General features: G+C 40.2%; 1 protein-coding gene across 4 annotated transcripts in view; it reads left to right on the top strand.

Moving 5' to 3' along the window:
• Positions 1–21,920, top strand: part of LOC145451583 (uncharacterized) — a 96,927-nt gene that overhangs the window by 44,357 nt on the left and 30,650 nt on the right. For all 4 annotated transcript variants that reach the window (XR_013918955.1, XR_013918956.1, XM_080329792.1 and 1 more), the window contains 8 exons: positions 12,366–12,462; positions 13,061–13,119; positions 13,175–13,314; positions 14,065–14,161; positions 14,272–14,336; positions 19,413–19,547; positions 20,373–20,504; positions 21,241–21,398. Coding sequence is in view for 2 of the 4 variants with exons in the window: in XM_080329792.1 (XP_080185918.1) it covers positions 12,366–12,462; positions 13,061–13,119; positions 13,175–13,314; positions 14,065–14,161; positions 14,272–14,336; positions 19,413–19,547; positions 20,373–20,504; positions 21,241–21,398 (883 nt within the window). In the remaining 2 variants the exon portion in view is untranslated. The remainder of the gene's footprint in view (positions 1–12,365; positions 12,463–13,060; positions 13,120–13,174; positions 13,315–14,064; positions 14,162–14,271; positions 14,337–19,412; positions 19,548–20,372; positions 20,505–21,240; positions 21,399–21,920) is intronic.

Consider the following 21,920-nt stretch of genomic DNA (forward strand, 5'->3'; position numbering starts at 1 on the left):
GAGGATGTTTTGACAAGGCAATCCCTCCTCACCTCCTCGTCGATGCAGCTATCTATCAACATACCATCGAAATTGCCTTAACTGAGGATAAGCGTGGTGACAGGAAGTCCTTCATGGAAAAGGTGACTGGTGGGGAAATGGGAGCCAGACACTGTGACCCTGTATTGCGAGTATTTGAGCGAAGGTTTGAAGAAACGTTCAATCGATTCGCAAAAAGAGGAAGAACACCTGCACTCAAGGTGGAGTACCAGTACATGGCAGAAATGCACAATGTCTTTATCAGAACCGAGTGACTCGCAGACCACAATGGGAATCTGTCCTGCATTGTTACCAAGATGCTTCACACCTGCAGGCCATCATCAGCGGTTCTCAAACTTTTTTCGACACGCCCCTTGATAAAAAATTTAGCCCCTCCTCTTATCGTCATATCGAAAAGTATTAAAAAGAGCAACCAATGTTTGCAACCCCAATGCATTTTTTGATGGCACGGGAGGTAGGGGAGATGTGGTACCGATGGATCAAAAATCGGAAAATGATCGCTGGCCCTGAAATGTTAAGCCGAAAACAGCAGATCTTTTGCTGGCTCAGCACTTTGATACAAGCTCTACCTATCGCGCACATATACATGAATATCCGTCTTTTCAAAAAATATTTATGGGCGTTCAAAATTTGTTGCTCGAACGTGTCATCGGTCCCCACCCAGTGGGTCCAATGACACACGACCCGGGGACCTATGACACATATACCCTAAAAAACTCAAATGTGACTACTTTTCTTGCTCAGTATTATAATCTAAGCTACAGCAAGCCAAAGAAGGATGTTTGGTCGCAACTGTCAAAAAATAGAATAAATATTAACTCAAATGTTGTCATAAAATCACGTTTCGATTTAGGCTCGGACTTATAAATTCGAGGGTACATACACATTGTCCGAAAATCGACAGTGTGACTTCCAAATACCTCGTTATAGCGATAACACATCATATGCAATTATTACATAAAGATTTTCTGTACGTAGACATGTTTCATTTGTTTCATGATTAGTATGCTTGATTTGGCTATTGTATCATCGGTCCCCACCCTACGAATTTTATACATGAATCGAAAAAAAGTCCACTCAAGGAAAGTACTGAAAAAAATAATAGGTGCCATTATATAGCCTGATACAAGTCCTACACTTCACAATAAAAATGATTGCTGGTTTGTTCGTGTTGAAGGTTACAAAGAAAAATGTATATGTCGATCTAAATTTAGTTTACACCCCCTAAAACAAAAACCATCTGTGAGAGACCCCATTGCTCGCGCACGTCGAATTTTGTATGTGCGGAAAGATTTTGCCAGCATGCAATTGTAGACAAGTTCACGGAGTGTAATCATGGAATTATCATAGAGAATTTTCAAAGTATTTTCGGTCCCAGTGATCCATCGGTGCCACATCTCCTCTATTATCGCTGTTGAGGCACTTCTAATATATGTAGTTGCACTTGAATAATTTATTAAACATAACCATGTGCAATGATAACATGTAGCACATATATATTTTAGCGATTTTGGTGCCTAACCCCTTCTATTACCCCGTTTGGTCTTAGCTCGAACGGACCTGACCACAACCTAAATCAAAATCCATTGGCAGCTACCCGCATTTACCAGTTACACATCATTCAGGGACATCTTCTGATTAGTGCAAGGTTCGGTATCACTCAAAATCTAGCATCAGTGTGTGGATGGTACGGCGGAATTATGACAATTCAAATCGAAAGGCCTAATTAGGATTATTTCCAATGTTGAAACTGGAGGATTCAGCACAAATTAAACTCATTCCGAGTTCAAGAAAATCATTTCTCTCAGGCGGCTTCGCGCCTCCCCTCAGATGCGTCCACGACCCCCCACCCCCAGTTTGAGAACGTCTGCCGCCCACGGGAGCCACGTTGGTGAACCCGCAGAGGAAGAATGAGCAACAGCTTTTCTGGCCACAGATGTTGGGTGCCCACTCTCAGTCATCTGTCAGTTGTCAACAGGCGAATGGAGGAGGACGTCAGCAGACATGTACCCGTTCATAGAGAGCTTACCAAGACACAGATGAAGCGAGATGCAGGGGCCATTGAACTTGTCCTAAAATGGTTTGAAGAAATGAATCCATTCGTCAACGATGGATAAATGGGGTTGCTCATGTATTTCTCAACTGGATTCACAAATATACGGTTGATGACGTATAGTCGAAATACTGAGGGAGCAGCTGAATTTAGGATGGCCATTGGCCATGCAGATCAACCTGGATGAAAAGTCAGTGACGCCGGCCATGGTTGTCATGTCAAAGGTGAAAGCAGGGTTTTAAGGACTCGAGTCACGATTTTTTATGACTTGACTTGACTCGAGTCATTTTCTAAAAATACGGATCTGTGTATTGACTCGACTTCTCGAGTCATTGCGCATGACTTGAACCAAGTCATATGACTCGAGACTCAGACAGCCAAGACCAACATTTTATGGTAATTTCGAAGAATAGTAAAGTAATCAAACTATTGGGATTTCGTCAAATAGTACTTGTACTTGAAAATGCGACCAGAAACTGCTAAAAGTGAGGAAAACTAGTATATTAGAAATGCGAACCATTCGATGTCACCAAACAGAGTTATAAAAAAGGGGATTTAGCATGGCTTTAACTGGAAACTGAGCAGTATCAACACAATGACTTGGTCTCGGACTCGAGCCATAATACCATGACTCGGACTCAACCCTCTGCTCGCTGACTTGGACTAGGACTTGACTGGGTGGTGAATTGAAAATGAATCGACTTGACTCGAGTCAAAACTATAAAATTGAGATTGACTTATGACTCGGAACCTTATGAGTTGGTTACAACCCTGGGTAAAAGCCCTGTCATCGCAAAGAAAATGTCCTAAGATTTACGAGTAAAACAGTCACATTGACTCATTGAAGTTGTTCAACCGACCGATCATTTTCACCCAGTGGGATATGGATGTTGCGACAAGCTTACAGTATGAGTTCACTACTTTCCCGCTGTCCCTGTTCAGCAACAAAAATCAGAAGATGAACAAGGCTACCAAAGCAAAATGTTCGAAAACAACCTTTTTGGCCTTAACGGAACCACTTGATTTGACTTCAACCATGCTGGACCCTCATAATTGATGGTGGATGGCTTTTGTACATGGTGAAATGGGGTCAACGTCAGACATGACAGGGAATTGCCAACAATTACCCAAGCTACGTGCAGTATCTGGGCCGTTGCTTTCAGAATGTCATTGTGGTCTTTGATGGTTACAGCAGTTCACCAAAACATACAACATGTTCTCAAGGAAGACAGCGACAGGAGTGATAAAACCGGAGACACTACCTCTAACAGAGGGTGCAGCTTCATAACGTTCACTCCGCGAGTACCTGCAGACCCGGGATTTGATTCATTTACAGAAGTTGTCTCCGAACCCCAGCGATTACGGATGGATAATAAGTGTGCATAGATATGAGCCTGATGAGCTATTGCAGTTCAGAAGCTATAGTTGTCATAAAGATTGCAACAACCGAATATACAGCTGCAAGCCTGTGGAGTATGTAAAGACCCTATAATGCAATAATTGCAGTTACGATGATGTTGAGTCCGAAGAAGGCATAGGCAATGCCTGTTGAAATGTCTGATATTGTGCATGTGAAATAGGCTACCTCTTCAGTGAACATAGCTATGCGACATAAAGGCGATTTTATGCATGAATATAAAAGTGAGTGTGGCGTTTTTCACAAAGCAGAGCCTGCAGTGAATTATAAGTGTTAACAATCAATTGATAATCACGGAAAACCATTATTAAACACGTCCTAAGTTACTTAGGGCAATAAAGATTTTTTATTTATTTATTTATTTATTTATTTTTTAATTCGTCAAATTCACAAATCAGAGCCTATAGTGAATTATAAGTGTTAACAGTCAATTGAGAATCACGGAAACCATCATTAAACACGTCCTAAGTTACTTATGGGCGATAAATATTTTTTAATTTTTTTTTTTAATTTTTTTTTAATTCGTCAAATTTAACAGCTTTTTTGGGGGGTTTCCCACAAGAGTTGAAATTCAACATTTCAACACATGTTATTACACACCTTAACAAACATATTGGTGAAGAAATTGTTTGGTAACAATATAGTTTACAGATTTTCATAAGTTTCCCTTACTAAACGTTGTGTTACCGCCGAATACTTTGAGAATTGAAGTCGAATCGAAATAGGTGCGGCAATTACATTCAATTATTACACTGGTCAACAGAACGAAAATAAAATGGGCAGAACATCTAAGAGTCATTTCCGGGGTTTTCGAGGTTGGTGATTACGAATATTACATTAGTGATTGGAGATTGACTCTTGTACCCCTAAAAAAGTCCAAAATTAACTATTTACCATTGAATATTTCACTTGGCAAGAAGAAAATCTTAGTTTTTTTCTAATTTTATACTGCACTTCAATAAATAACAATTGACTATGAAGAACCCTCATGTCGTCCTCATGGGTTATCTCCAAAACAAGAGCCAATTTGAAAAAAAACTAAGGTCATTTTCGGAATCAGTGCCTTTCAGAACCACCAAAACCACTTTTACTTTGTAAGCCTAAAAATATGTGTTGACCAGTGTTATCAGTTATTATAAATTCTATGATATTTACGATGAATTGCGCTATTCTAATCCCGGCCGTGCCTCACCTATGCCTTACCTCCCCTTTCACGCTATATTTTCGAACAATAAATAGGCAAGTTGCGTGATTTTCGTGGTAAAAATGTTCAAAATCTAGTAGACAGGTAAGGCACTGCCTCACGTATCCCCCCTGAAACCACGTCACTGACGCATCACACATTGCAGTGAGCATGCATGCTGCTGTCTAGTGACCATCATGTTTGACTCCGCCTACTTATGTCCCGACTCCCCATGGATCCTCGCATTTAATAATATCGTCAAGACGAACCTACGATCTCGTATAACTGACGAAAATCGACGAATTTGCGCTACCATGACGTCACGATTATTCAATTGTGACGTATTAGTTGATTAAAATGTATGGCTCTTTGGAAGTTTGAATGGAAAATATGGGGTCAATATGGCTCTTCGGACAAAAAAGGTTCCCGACCACTGAACTAATACGTCACAATTGAATAATCGTGACGTCATGGTAGCGCAAATTCGTCGACTTTCGTCAGTTAGACGAGATCGTAGGTTCGTCTTGACGATATTATTAAATGCGATGATCCACGGGGAGTCGGGACATAAGTAGGCGGAGTCAAACATGATGGTCACTAGACAGCAGCATGCATGCCCACTGCAATGTGTGATGCGTCAGTGACATGGTTTCAGGGGAGATACGTGAGGCAGTGCCTTACCTGTCTACTAGATTTTGAACATTTTTACCACGAAAATCACGCAACTTGCCTATTTATTGTTCGAAAATATAGCGTGAAATGGGAGGTAAGGCATAGGTGAGGCACGGCCGGGATTAGAATAGCGCAATTCATCGTAAATATCATAGAATTTATAATAACTGATAACACTGGTCAACACATATTTTTAGGCTTACAAAGTAAGAGTGGTTTTGGTGGTTCTGAAAGGCACTGATTCCGAAAATGACCTTAGTTTTTTTTTCAAATTGGCTCTTGTTTTGGAGATAACCCATGAGGACGACATGAGGGTTTTTCATAGTCAATTGTTATTTATTGAAGTGCAGTATAAAATTAGAAAAAAACTAAGATTTTCTTCTTGCCAAGTGAAATATTCAATGGTAAATAGTTAATTTTGGACTTTTTTAGGGGTACAAGAGTCAATCTCCAATCACTAATGTAATATTCGTAATCACCAACCTCGAAAACCCCGGAAATGACTCTTAGATGTTCTGCCCAATTTTATTTTCGTTCTGTTGACCAGTGTAATAATTGAATGTAATTGCCGCACCTATTTCGATTCGACTTCAATTCTCAAAGTATTTGGCGGTAACACAACGTTTAGTAAGGGAAACTTATGAAAATCTGTAAACTATATTGTTACCAAACAATTTCTTCACCAATATGTTTGTTAAGGTGTGTAATAACATGTGTTGAAATGTTGAAGTTCAACTCTTGTGGGAAACCCCCCAAAAAAGCTGTTAAATTTGACGAATTAAAAAAAATTTAAAAAAAAATTAAAAAATATTTATCGCCCATAAGTAACTTAGGACGTGTTTAATGATGGTTTCCGTGATTCTCAATTGACTGTTAACACTTATAATTCACTATAGGCTCTGATTTGTGAATTTGACGAATTAAAAAATAAATAAATAAATAAATAAATAAAAAATCTTTATTGCCAAAAGTAACTTAGGACGTGTTTAACAATGGTTTTCCGTGATTATCAATTGATTGTTAACACTTATAATTCACTACAGGCTCTGCTTTGTGAAAAACGCCACACTCACTTTTATATTCATGCACAAAATCGCCTTTATTTCGCATAGCTATGTTCACTGAAGAGGTAGCCTATTTCACATGCACAATATCAGACATTTCAACAGGCATTGCCTATGCCTTCTTCGGACTCAACATCATCGTAACTGCAATTATTGCATTATAGGGTCTTTACATACTCCACAGGCTTGCAGCTGTATATTCGGTTGTTGCAATCTTTATGACAACTATAGCTTCTGAACTGCAATAGCTCATCAGGCTCATATCTATGCACACCTATTATCCATCCGTAATCGCTGGGGTTCGGAGACAACTTCTGTAAATGAATCAAATCCCGGGTCTGCAGGTACTCGCGGAGTGAACGTTACGAAGCTGCACCCTCTGTTAGAGGTAGTGTCTCCGGTTTTATCACTCCTGTCGCTGTCTTCCTTGAGAACATGTTGTGTGTTTTGGTGAACTGCTGTAACCATCAAAGACCACAATGACATTCTGAAAGCAACGGCCCAGATACTGCACGTAGCTTGGGTAATTGTTGGCAGATCCCGGTCATGTCTGACGTTGACCCCATTTCACCATGTACAAAAGCCATCCACCATCAATTATGAGGGTCCAGCATGGTTGAAGTCAAATCAAGTGGTTCCGTTAAGGCCAAAAAGGTTGTATTCGAACATTTTGCTTTGGTAGCCTTGTTCATCTTCTGATTTTTGTTGCTGAACAGGGACAGCGGGAAAGTAGTGAACTCATACTATAAGCTTGTCGCAACATCCATATCCCACTGGGTGAAAATGATCGGTCGGTTGAACAACTGCAATGAGTCAATGTGACTGTTTTACTCGTAAACCTTAGGACATTTTCTTTGCGATGACAGGGCTTTTACCCAGGGTTGTAACCAACTCATAAGGCTCCGAGTCATAAGTCAATCTCAATTTTATAGTTTTGACTCGAGTCAAGTCGATTCATTTTCAATTCACCACCCAGTCAAGTCCTAGTCCAAGTCAGAGAGCAGAGGGTTGAGTCCGAGTCATGGTATTATGGCTCGAGTCCGAGACCAAGTCATTGTGTTGATACTGCTCAGTTTCCAGTTAAAGCCATGCTAAATCCCCTTTTTTATAACTCTGTTTGGTGATATCGAATGGTTCGCATTTCTAATATACCAGTTTTCCTCACTTTTAGCAGTTTCTGGTCGCATTTTCAAGTACAAGTACTATTTGACGAAATCCCAATAGTTTGGTTACTTTACTATTCTTCGAAATTACCATAAAATGTTGGTCTTGGCCGTCTGAGTCTCGAGTCATATGACTTGGTTCAAGTCATGCGCAATGACTCGAGAAGTCGAGTCAATACACAGATCCGTATTTTTAGAAAATGACTCGAGTCAAGTCAAGTCATAAAAATCGTGACTCGAGTCCTTAAAACCCTGCTTTCACCTTTGACATGACAACCATGGCCGGCGTCACTGACTTTTCATCCAGGTTGATCTGCATGGCCAATGGCCATCCTAAATTCAGCTGCTCCCTCAGTATTTCGACTATACGTCATCAACCGTATATTTGTGAATCCAGTTGAGAAATACATGAGCAACCCCATTTATCCATCGTTGACGAATGGATTCATTTCTTCAAACCATTTTAGGACAAGTTCAATGGCCCCTGCATCTCGCTTCATCTGTGTCTTGGTAAGCTCTCTATGAACGGGTACATGTCTGCTGACGTCCTCCTCCATTCGCTTGTTGACAACTGACAGATGACTGAGAGTGGGCACCCAACATCTGTGGCCAGAAAAGCTGTTGCTCATTCTTCCTCTGCGGGTTCACCAACGTGGTTCCCGTGGGCGGCAGACGTTCTCAAACTGGGGGTGGGGGGTCGTGGAAGCATCTGAGGGGAGGCGCGAAGCCGCCTGAGAGAAATGATTTTCTTGAACTCGGAATGAGTTTAATTTGTGCTGAATCCTCCAGTTTCAACATTGGAAATAATCCTAATTAGGCCTTTCGATTTGAATTGTCATAATTCCGCCGTACCATCCACACACTGATGCTAGATTTTGAGTGATACCGAACCTTGCACTAATCAGAAGATGTCCCTGAATGATGTGTAACTGGTAAATGCGGGTAGCTGCCAATGGATTTTGATTTAGGTTGTGGTCAGGTCCGTTCGAGCTAAGACCAAACGGGGTAATAGAAGGGGTTAGGCACCAAAATCGCTAAAATATATATGTGCTACATGTTATCATTGCACATGGTTATGTTTAATAAATTATTCAAGTGCAACTACATATATTAGAAGTGCCTCAACAGCGATAATAGAGGAGATGTGGCACCGATGGATCACTGGGACCGAAAATACTTTGAAAATTCTCTATGATAATTCCATGATTACACTCCGTGAACTTGTCTACAATTGCATGCTGGCAAAATCTTTCCGCACATACAAAATTCGACGTGCGCGAGCAATGGGGTCTCTCACAGATGGTTTTTGTTTTAGGGGGTGTAAACTAAATTTAGATCGACATATACATTTTTCTTTGTAACCTTCAACACGAACAAACCAGCAATCATTTTTATTGTGAAGTGTAGGACTTGTATCAGGCTATATAATGGCACCTATTATTTTTTTCAGTACTTTCCTTGAGTGGACTTTTTTTCGATTCATGTATAAAATTCGTAGGGTGGGGACCGATGATACAATAGCCAAATCAAGCATACTAATCATGAAACAAATGAAACATGTCTACGTACAGAAAATCTTTATGTAATAATTGCATATGATGTGTTATCGCTATAACGAGGTATTTGGAAGTCACACTGTCGATTTTCGGACAATGTGTATGTACCCTCGAATTTATAAGTCCGAGCCTAAATCGAAACGTGATTTTATGACAACATTTGAGTTAATATTTATTCTATTTTTTGACAGTTGCGATCAAACATCCTTCTTTGGCTTGCTGTAGCTTAGATTATAATACTGAGCAAGAAAAGTAGTCACATTTGAGTTTTTTAGGGTATATGTGTCATAGGTCCCCGGGTCGTGTGTCATTGGACCCACCGGGTGGGGACCGATGACACGTTCGAGCAACAAATTTTGAACGCCCATAAATATTTTTTGAAAAGACGGATATTCATGTATATGTGCGCGATAGGTAGAGCTTGTATCAAAGTGCTGAGCCAGCAAAAGATCTGCTGTTTTCGGCTGAACATTTCAGGGCCAGCGATCATTTTCCGATTTTTGATCCATCGGTACCACATCTCCCCTACCTCCCGTGCCATCAAAAAATGCATTGGGGTTGCAAACATTGGTTGCTCTTTTTAATACTTTTCGATATGACGATAAGAGGGGGGGCTAAATTTTTTATCAAGGGGCGTGTCGAAAAAAGTTTGAGAACCGCTGACGATGGCCTGCAGGTGTGAAGCATCTTGGTAACAATGCAGGACAGATTCCCATTGTGGTCTGCGAGTCACTCGGTTCTGATAAAGACATTGTGCATTTCTGCCATGTATTGGTAGGCTACTCCACCATGAGTGCAGGTGTTCTTCCTCTTTTTGCGAATCGATTGAACGTTTCTTCAAACCTTCGCTCAAATACTCGCAATACAGGGTCACAGTGTCTGGCTCCCATTTCCCCACCAGTCACCTTTTCCGTGAAGGACTTCCTGTCACCACGCTTATCCTCAGTTAAGGCAATTTCGATGGTATGTTGATAGATAGCTGCATCGACGAGGAGGTGAGGAGGGATTGCCTTGTCAAAACATCCTCCATCCATGATGTGGATGGTTGTTGTGCTTCCAGCATAGATCAACTAGATCACATCTAGTATCCCAGAATATTCCATGTTGTCACCAATTGGTCCAAGATGAGATTTCAACAGGTGAAAACCACTCATCCTTGGAATGACGTGTAAATTTGTCTGCTTCATTATATATATAGCCTTCAGTCGAATCGGAAGATCGACGGTCACTATAGCTACCCAACGCGCTGTGTGCACTCTTTAAGACTGGCGAAGAAGGTTTTGAGGTCATCAGGGTCTCCTTCAATAACTGGAAGGAACTCGATCCGTGCGCGCTGGTTTGCATCATTACCATTGATTCTTTTAATCCAGCTATTCCAGTTGGAATGTTGAAACTCAGGATCGTTGGCTTTATTAACCCAAACCGCTGCTCATAGTGTGTTACCTGGATAGATGAGCGTCTGATCCAAGCTGATCCATATGCCAAGGATAAGAAATTATGGTGAAACAGCGACGAACCATTCAGTAGCAATTGACAATGAACTCACACAAGGCCGTGCTGGATTCATAGCCGCTTTTTTACTTCGGTACAATTGCGTCCATCTTATAGAACGGAATGATACAGAAAATGCCGTTTTAGACCTTGCTGCATGACTTAGAACTGTATTTAAGGAATTACTGAACTGGTTTTAAGCCTATATATGTGTGTGTTACCCAGTATTACAGCATACCGAATTTGTTGAATCGTTCGGTATCGAATTACTGAACGGTGTACTTATGACTAGATAACTATGCCATCAGTGCCATACTTTTACATATATTTCCACAAAACAGCCTGTAGCAAAATGTAAATTTTAACAATCAATTGAGAAACATGAAAAACCATTATTAAACCCATCCTTGGTTACTTATAGCTGATAAAAATATTTTTTTTCAATTTTTTTATTTTATTTTATTTTTTCAAAGTTGTCAAATTTAACAGCTTTTTTTCTGGGTTTCCCACAAGAGTTGAACTTCAACATTTTAACACATGTTATAAGTGGCCTTCACAGACATATTGGTGAAGAAATTGTTTGGTAACAATATAGTTCACAGATTTGTGAAATATTTCATAAAATGCCCTTACTAGTTGTGCCACACGCCTACATTTGAACAGCAACTACAATCTACCTGGTCAATCAAGAACGTGGATCACTATATGGCGTTGCTTGTAATTTGAATTTGTAATTGTGAATGTCACTTCCACGGAGTTCATTTCTCGCCGTAGATCAGGAAGACAATGTGTTTTTGAAAACTGAATTGTCATACAGGCGATTAGAATTTTCGCAAAGAGCCATACTTTTTGCCCAAAAGAGCCATATATGGCTCGCGAGCCATAGGTTCCCGACCACTGCTATGCAGGGACTGAAAGCATGTTGATATCACGTCTAAATAGAAAAGAAAACAGTTGTCATCGCTTATACATTCAACACACTGACTGGAAAAACTGGTCACCTCATTACACATTACGTAACCTAATAGTGGCGAGCTAGCGTAGTGCCATAATCCACAGCTGCAGCACCAATGGGTTGCTGGTTCCTACCTATGTGTTGGAGGTTTATCTAGGCTCCTCCTCCTCTCCATCTCATCCGTGTGAGCCGTGTCTTATAAAAAGATCAGAAGTGGACCTTGCTAGAAGTCGGCAGCAAAGGAATATTAATGAAGAAATTGGTCTGGTGTAATAGACCATATAGTAGTCGACAAACACCATGGATAAGCCAAACAAACAAACGTAAACTGATATTTCAGCATCGCTCCCTTATTGAGCCCGAAACAAATTTCCAGCTGCGCATATTTACGGATCCCAAAAGAGGACAAAAGAACGAGAAATTTCTCCATTCAAATCTTATTGCTGGTGAATTGAGCATTGGTCATCGCTCCGAGACAACCGTTTTCCGCGTCTACTTTCCGTTAAGTAGACCCTTTTTCAGTCAGCGTTCTCGTCGTATCCAGAATAAGCCGTCTTCACGTGTGTTTTGTAGTCGTGGTAAATAGGTATATTGCACTGGACGTTTTAACATTTTTGCCCCTATCGCATCCCAATCGCACCCATTAGTCTTTTCATTTACTTGTTTCTCACATTCTCATCACATTCATCACATTCTCAAATTTCCCACTGGGGGCGACATCACCAACGCCTAGGATATCATGTAGCTAAATATTGATTCATTGCCTCTGTAGGTGGAAATAGCGCAGTGATTGGCGGCGCAGTTGGCGGAGTATTGTTTCTGCTTCTTTTGGCAATTTTTCTGATGCTACTTTTAATCTTTCGGCGCAGGTAATTATACGTTTTCACCAAACTAACTGTCTAATTTTACGGTCTTTAATATGCCTTCGTTTATCTGTAAATCACAGATGTAAATCATCATGTTCGTTTCATACACTAATCGTACTCAGTGATCTTTTATAAAGGGTAAAGACCTGGTCTTGTTAGGATCCTCTTAATTCCGTCAATCTATTTGCATTACAGTCACGAATCCCGTCGTTACTCTACCTTTTGTCAGATGCATATCATATAACTATACAGACCTATATATATCTGTTACCCTTCCTACATCATACAGTTTGAAGATTTCTACCACGAGATTGATGATGGGATACCAAACAGAATATATATGATTTTCGCTATCGTGTTTACACGAGGAAATGAGATTATGTCGAACAACTTCAGGATAAGATTGCCATGACACGGGGCGTTTTACCAAATCGTGACCGCAAATAAAAGCATGTAGCGGACCTCATGTATCAGGCCCCTGAAGCAGACGATTATCATCATTATCGTTATCATATACACTATTATCATATTGTTCTGTAATGCGAAATCAGCGTTAGAATACTGACATTGATTCAGATGATTTGTTCTACGAATATTTTAGGAAAAGAAAAGGGAAGGCTGGCCCAATACAAAATCAAGAAGCACCATACATCACTATGGGTATGGATACTAATTGCAAAATATCTGTAAAATGATTACGAGTCTTTGTGCTTAGACGAAATGATATATGAAAATCAGAATGTCGTAATTCCCAACGACACACTATCGACCACGGACATCCCGATTGGGGAATTAGAGAGGAAGTACGATTTTATGCAATGCAATCATGGGGCGCTATTCAGAAGGCAATTTGAGGTATGATTAAAATATATAGAAATATTGCACTTCGTCATCCCATGCAATACTAGCAAAGAGTTAGTGTATCTGTCTTTACCTGGTGTAGAACAGGGGCGAAGAACCCATGGCCCGGGAGAAGCTTTTAAGTGATCCGCGGGGTAATTCTCGAAATCAGTTATATTATCAAAACATAAATTAACAAAACCAAATAACCAAGATATGATTACCCTTACCGCGAAATTCAAGATTTCGAGGACTAAAATATGAGTTCGGACGGATTGCCGTAACCACGGACCAGCCACATTTTTCGTAAATTGTCATATATGACCATAAAGTACAATTTTTCGCATATTAGCCTAAATCTTGAATATTCATAAGTCCAAGCGCCAAATTATGCTGTCCTTGCCAAATAAGCCCAGCGGTTGAAGAGGCGATCCGCAATTCATGCAAGTAACATTATTATTAACCGAATTCATTCATTAACTTTAAGGAATTTTGGTGCTGCCCGCCGCTACATCTTTCTTCCACACTGAGTCTTCATGCAATAATTGTTATTGATGTTGGTACATATTATTTTAAGTATTGTTTTCACCATTAACTAATCTGGTTTGCTCCTAAAAAAGGTCATCAACATTCAAATGGCTCTCGCAATTGTTCGTAAATCCCATGTGGCCATTTGGCCGAAAAGGTTGGCACCCCTGGTGTAAAACAATCAGACACCAAATATGCAACATGAGACGATTTATGTACGTTTGTTTCTGCGTATAGGAACTGAGAATTCAAACTGAAAATCTCAACCTATCAACCGACATTGCTGCGAACCCGGCTTTGAAAGTCAAGAATAGATTTAAGAATATTCTTCCGTGTAAGTGAGACATTCTTATGACGTACTAAGTCCATATTATTCGCTTTGGCGTTGTCGCTTTGCTGTGAATATTTTTTGTGGTTATCTTTAATTCCACTATCTCGTTTCAGATGATTTTTCGAGGGTTCCTATTGACCACAATGAAGACGGATACATCAATGCGTGCTTTATCGATGTAAGTGATCATCTGTACACTATTAGCAAAATGAGTTTGTATTCATATCCAAAAGAAGGTTAACGAATACGAAAGCCCCGGTCTCTAGATGTCGATCGAATACTATACCGGACTTGTTATTGAGTGAAAAGCTCTTTCTAAATTGTATGTTTCAAGGTACATATTTCACGGTTTGAGCCAATGATCATTCATTCATCAATCGGCGTTCTTCCTTCGTACATATTCAATCGTTAAAAGCTTTATTCTTTGTTTTTTACATCCTCCGAATATCCTTAAAGGGGCACTGCGCTCTAAAAATGATGTGGTCTCAAATTGAAGGTAAAACCGAACAAAAATGTTTGGCCGCGGCCATTTCCTTCAGAACGCCACCGTGATGGAGCTGCTATTTATTGAAATTTGTACAAGACCAGCTGCCGCGGCTGCTTAACCCATTACATGGCATTATGTCTTCACCGTCGCATTTGCTCGACGCGATAAGGCGGTCACGCAAAGAACGAAACTTAGACACATTTCCTTCATAACATCGGCTGACAACTATCTAAAATTCGTTCTCTACGTGACTGCCTAATCGCGTCGAGCAACGGTGGCGTTCTGAAGGAAATGGCCGTGGCCAAAAAATTTTGTTGGTTTATACCTTCAATTTGAGACCACATCATTGTTAGAGCGCAGTGCCCCTTTAATTTTGATTCCTTAGGCGCTGACTTGTAGCACAGCCCAGTTGTAGGCTTTTTAAGACACCACTAACTCGGATCAGAGGGCAAAGAGGAATTAGTCATGGTGAAAAGCAGTATTTCAGTAACCTGGGCGCCAGGGGAATATGGGGATATGGGGGCGCTGGGCTCAGGTAGAGGTATGGGGCGCTGAATAGAATTGCGCCTCAGTAGAGGATGCAGTAGGGACATATGAATATGCAGTGGAACTAGACTTCTATATATTCCTGAGTTCTCATTGCAAATTAGCATCCGACAAAATTTATCAAATCTCGAAATTTTTCATCGCGTTTTGCGCGAAATCTATGTCGACACTGTTTGCAACATATTGCCACGGATACAGTGGTTTATTGTAATTCAGGTAAACTTAATTTCACGTACTTTGAGATCGCCAATTTCTCGTTAGAATACTCCTCCACACTAACTCGGATTATTTTCCATATAATTTTTCGAACTAGGTTGTTGTTGCTGTTGTTATTGTTGTTGTTTATTAAACAAAATGATTTGGAGCTTATCAGCTGGCGGCCTTTTCACCACGGTCAATAACATTTTACATAAACCTTGACGAAATAACGGGACAGGGTAGAAACACTTTAATAACAGGCGGTTTCACAAGAACACGATGGTAAGGCGGTTACATAAAAACACAAATCAAATATCATAATAGTATGATAAGCTCAGGTTACAAATTGCGGTTCCGCAATAACACAAATTCAACGACGGAAGAGGTTATTTGAGAATCAACGAGTAAATCGGCAATACAAAAATTCACTTTCAATTGAGCACATTAATCGATAATATAAATTTTCGATGGCAATCATAATTGGACAACTGATTTTAAAGTGTTCGCAATAACGTTATAAAATATGGGTTCATGTTAAAGTTAATAACTGGGTGCAGTACTAAATTCAATGAGAGCAAAGATTTACATCACATCTCAGTAGATTTGATAGTCACAGAAACCAATAAAACAAAAGTCAATACAATTAACGTTCCCGTATTCCTCGTCGCAGAGGTGAATTCGGGATGTGTACACTGGGCTCGAACAAGATGGTATGATCCCATACCTGATTGTTGTTATAACAACCCTGATATGGTCCCAAATATAGCACATAAAATTAATATAGCGTTAATTAGTCTAGTGATGGTCCTACGCCGCGATTCAAGGTATGTCCGAACAGTGAAGTCCCAACTCCCAACCCAGAAAGACCGACCAGACTTCGAACTCTAACCCCTTGTTTTACAAGCGTCCTCAAAATATGGGGAGCAGGGATGCCAGACAAAGGCAATTTTCAAAAATTAGCGCTGCAGGAAAAAAAGTTACGAACTACTGTTGTAAAGCATAGTTATAAATCAGAGGTCCCAAACACGCGGCCCGCGGGCCGCATGCGGCCCGCCAGAGTATTTTGTGCGACCCGCGACGACATTTTCGATTTTTATTTATTTGACAATATATACGTGTCACTGTCACATAGGCTATATCTTTTTAGGTTATAAAATGAAAATTCCCTCTTAAATTGCTCCAAAAACCTGAAACTATTCATCAAACTTCACTATCACATCAATTGCAAACGGTGATGACAAATGATGACAAAACCTGGCCCTTAGACGATCCGTGACTGAAATTTGTGAGTTGGACTTGGACGCGATCTTTCTTAGAATTACTCAGACTCGGGCTACCTCGATGGCAAAATGAAATTTTCTCGAGTGGAGTGATTCAGGATGCCGTGAATTTGATAGAATCATGAACGCAACAAACTAATCGCGTATCGGGGAAATAGTAATAGATCAGAAGGTCGCAGCTTGGTATTTCGCTAACTAAGCAAGTAGTTATGACAACCACTGACAATCTGCTAGTTACCTTTGGTCGCTAAACCATGTGGTAGGACTCAGGGGCGGGCAACATACGGCCCGCGAAGGGATTTTGTCCGGCCCTCGGACAGTTTTCCGTCTTATATGATAATGTGGCCCGCGGCTACAGTCTGCCGAGATACCCCGCTACTTGCTTACTACGTCAAATTTTAGTGACTGTATGTTATTTGTATGTGCAGCGTGCGAGTGGATCTTGCACGTATAAGTTCGTCGAAGCGAGAAGACTTGCATTATCGGCATTTACGATGTACTCAACCCTAATATCGTTTGTGGTAATCATGGTGTTGGTAGACTACAATGGTCATTTACACCAGACCGATATTTCTAATTTTTGATTCCGTAACCGCCGACTTGTAGCACGGCACACTTGTAGGCTTTTGTAAGACACCGCTTATGTCAGAGGACGCCAATTCAAAACGGGTCGCGGGCCACTTTTCAAATTTCGTAGATGCCGCGGTCCGCATGAATTTACTATCGAAATAAAATAGGCCACACAGATGAAAAACGACGCTATCTCATCACCCTAATGAATTGATATATTGGTAAATTTGGGGTACTGGGCTTATCGAACACCTTGAAATATTAATTAGGGATTGCACCGTGAGTTGATTGAGCACAGCATAGTGTCCTATAAGGTGTGTACACAAGCAAATTTGACGGCTCAATGAAATAGGTCTACGTCACACTTTCCCTTTGGTCAAAGGCAATTTGGCGGTAATTTTTTACCAGCTTGCCAAGCATTAAAATTGATAAAACGGGTATCAATCGAAAGCTATCGCGCTACTAATTGCGAAAATATAAATTCTATTCTGCTCGTGGTCCTGTAACCCCCCAAAATCAGCTTCGAATATTGCATTGTAACGGAGTTTGGTATTGTGACGCAACTATGCCGTCTGGGAGCAGGTGAGGAGCAGAGTAAACCGCAAGCGTATTGGCCATAGTTGCGCAACCGATTGAGCATTCACACTCTTACTCTCGTGCGCGCTTGCTCCTGAGCTGCTCAGACGACATGGCTGCGTCACAATACCAAACTCCGTTACAATGCAACATTCAAGGCTGATTATGGGGGTTCCAGAACCTCGAGCAGAATAGAATTTATATTTTCGCAACCAGCACCGCGATAGCTTTCGATTAATACCGTTTTATCAAATTTAATGCTCGGCAAGTCGGTCAAAAACTACCGTCAAATTGCCTTTGACCAAATGGAAAGTGTGACGTACACCAATTTCACTGAGCCGTGAGATTTGCTTGTGTCCACACCATATAGGAGAGAAGCAGACATGGCGGCGCCTGTATGACAATGCTGTTCTCAAATCCACATTATATCCTCGTCATTATCGGCGAAAACTGGCTTTGAAGTGGCATTACTGTCGTTAAAATACATTCATTAAATACGATTTATTCCTTGTGTATGTGGATAAATGGGCGAAAAATGTGTCGATTCAGCAATCCGGCCCGCCAAGTACTTAATTTTACTGTATCCGGGCCGCCAACTGGAGAAGTTGCCCGCCCCTGTAGGTAGTGGTACGCTCGATGTAACAACAATGGGCCGTTCGACGTTCCAACATTTCAATCAGTAGGACACATTCATTAATATATATATATTATCTTTATATTTTTTCTGCTCCTAAATTTGAAGATATTTGGCCTTGAGATTAATAGCCTGCTTATCAGAAGTATATCCGACTCCTGGATTTGAATTACAATGCTAAGCTTGAAAATGTTTGATATCTGATCAGTCTCTATTATCAATCTGTTAAATTCAAAATATTCATAGTGGCTGCAAAATTATAACCCGATAGCTTTTATGATGGGATGATAGATGATGTATACATTTGTCCGCACATATTAGTATATATCAAGTACAACAACAATTCTATTCAAATAGTTATAAATGTGGTGATTTTTTTCGTGCCATGCCTAAATTGATACAAGAGTAAAAATCACATTTTGGCGATGTGTGATTACTGTCAGTCTGCTGGATCATCTCACTTTCAATATGACAATTCATTCCCGCCAAATAAGGCCTACTTGCAACGACATAGAATACCCCCATAAATGCTGCGGCCCGTGGCGTCGTCAAATCTGGAAAAATGGCCCGCGAGCGCATTTGAGTTTGAGACCTCTGTTATAAATGATACGTGCGCACCTTCCTACGTGCCTACCGTCGTTCGTACTCTATTTCTCTCTTTTTCTAACTTGTCAAGCATAATTTGGATAAAAATGTTGTTTTTGAATCACACCGCGATATATTTCGTAGGTAAGTTCTGTGTTAGCGTTCCACCTGTTAGGTGTAAATGCACCCTCTTTTAACTAAGAGAGTGTGGCTTCATCTGTACTGTATGTCGTGCACGATGGACCGCGGTAGCATATCTTTTAACCTGAGAAATATCATATAGCATCCCCAGAGAGTAAACGTAGTCTTAAAATTGCTGACAAGTGATGTTACTAAACATTACATCGCTTTTTCGCATTGAAAATATCTTCACACCAGGGTTATCAGCAGTCACGTAGATTCATCGCTACGCAAGGCCCTTTGAAGAAGACCGTTAACGACTTCTGGTTGATGGTGGTGGAACAGGAGAGTGTCGTAATCGTGATGCTCGCCAAATGTGTGGAAGCAGGCAAGGTAAAGCAATCGCGATTTTACAGCCAGATTAATGAATCCTTCAAGCGCAGACGAGCGTTCGCTTCCATTCCACTTTCTTAAATTATCACTTGAAAGCTTAAAATAATATTAAGCTTCAATAGCAAGAAAATAGATAGAAGTCTCATATACATTACATATGACGATAGTCATCGGCGTTTGACCTCAAATAAATTCTTTTTTTTCCTTATGCAACTCGAACCGTATGCACGTTTATTTGATATTAGACTATTTCATGAAATAAGTTAATCTTCGAATATTGTCATAAGATTTAACAGATAATAGCCTATTTATTCAGTCGTTTTGCTTTCTCACAGCATTCCTGTGGACTATAGTACCTGAGCCTTTGGATATGTCTTTATACAAGTTCCACGTTTCCTTGTATGCATTTTAAAGCGCGTATTATACCAATAAAATTATTTTAGATTTTCGCGGCCAAAAATTGGGGCATTTCTTGCGACACTAATCATCATTCACGAATATATAACTCGTGAATTTAAATTGGTTTTCGTCTATGAAAATAACCTCGTCTTGTGTGTCTTCGGCGCCTCGTCCCAATATTCTTCAGCGCACTTGAGTGCTTACGAGCCGTCTTTTTTTTATTTGTAGCTAGATGTACTACTTTTAGCATATCATAAAATTGATATTGTATATTGAGCAGAAGTTTGCCACATTACTTTCAGCGCTCCCTGCTTGAATGTCATCAGTGATTAGTGATTATGATTACGTTTGTTCCCTTCTCTTAATATAGTGGCAATGATCCTAGATAAAATTATAGTATTGAAGAAGAAACTACAATCATTCCAGGTTAAATGCGCAAAGTACTGGCCGGAAATTGGAGAATCGAATACATGCGGCATGGTCACCGTTTCAAACGTGAATGAAGTAAAATATTGTGGATTCGTTTGCCGGACCTTCAGCGTGAAATTCAATTTCGGCGTAAGTGACCACTTTGCTACGTGTGATGTCATTCAATTTTCTTCGTCTTTTTGGGTTAAATAGCTATAAATTTACGATTATAATAAGTATGAAAAAAACATTATTTTGTACACTGTACCATGTACAGGTACACCTTTCTGTATGTTGTGCGAAATGGAAAGAATGATCAGTTGTTTTCGTGGATGTAAAGGGCAACACATAATACCGCGGACAATTTCAACCGAACCGCACGACATTGTGTACACCAAAATGCTATAGTTAGGAATAACCGCATCCAAAGAACTATAGAGGAGAAACGCATGCACAATGTGACGCAAGGCCGTATTTCTTTATAATGTCATGTACGCAGTGATCGTCGACAAGTAAGTCGAATCGAACTAAACATTACCTTACTTTACAAGGAGGCCTAGGCAATTCCCCGCTTGCGACACCGCGACCGCGAAATGTAGCCACAATTCCAGCAACTAACATGTGTATTATGTGGAATCGATGCATTGCTGGTCGGTGGATATCGTCATTTCTGTATCGCTTACGATACTGCATTCCATAGTGACTACATCTTTCACAATTATGACCACTTATCCGTTTGCTGTAGATCCTATAAAGCCCTGTACATATACATATTCGTCACTACACGTGCCAGTGTTTTTCATGATATCTCAATGCCTACGCATGACATGTCCGTCATTATTTTCTGATAGATCGATATCATTTATCCACTCAAGTTAATTTTCAGAAAGGCGATATCAAGCGAATGGTGACTCAATATCACTTCTTGAAATGGCCCGATCACGGTTTCCCAATCACCACATCCTACATTATGCGGATGTATCAGCAAGTTATCGAAACACACGACAGGAACGGACCCACTTCACCCATTATTGTACATTGCAGGTACTTATTTACAAATGAGTATCTTTGTTGGAAATCTATGGTGGAGGCATTATAGTTCTCAGCAATCTATCGCAATGCGAGTGCTTCTATCCAGTTTTTCACATTGCCCACGTCATGGGAAAAATTGATGAGGCGATTTGGGAGAATAGTAGTCCAGATTAACCGGTATCCAAAAATGTTTAATCAAGATTTAGGAAGCGCTGTTACCGTTTGGTGATGATGATAATTTGAAAACCGCAACCTAGAATGCTATAATTACACTGTCTGTGCTGTCACCGACATCGTTACATAATTACATAAAGATCTAAGAACGATACTTCTGGGTTTATTAACAAAACAAATTGTGGGGATCGATGAACTTTCAAAAATCAGGATTGTCTACAATTTTAATTACGACTAATGTGTTCAACGCAGACTGGTGGTTGACAACTACTGATTTTGCAACATTCTTTATTTTAGATTCCGTATCTGCCTACTTGTAGCACTGCCTACTTATAGGCTTTATAACTTATATAAGACATC

Source organism: Botryllus schlosseri, chromosome 12, assembly GCF_051294905.1.
Source record: "Botryllus schlosseri isolate E-star chromosome 12, Bs_hap1, whole genome shotgun sequence".
Lineage (NCBI taxonomy): Eukaryota > Metazoa > Chordata > Ascidiacea > Stolidobranchia > Styelidae > Botryllus > Botryllus schlosseri.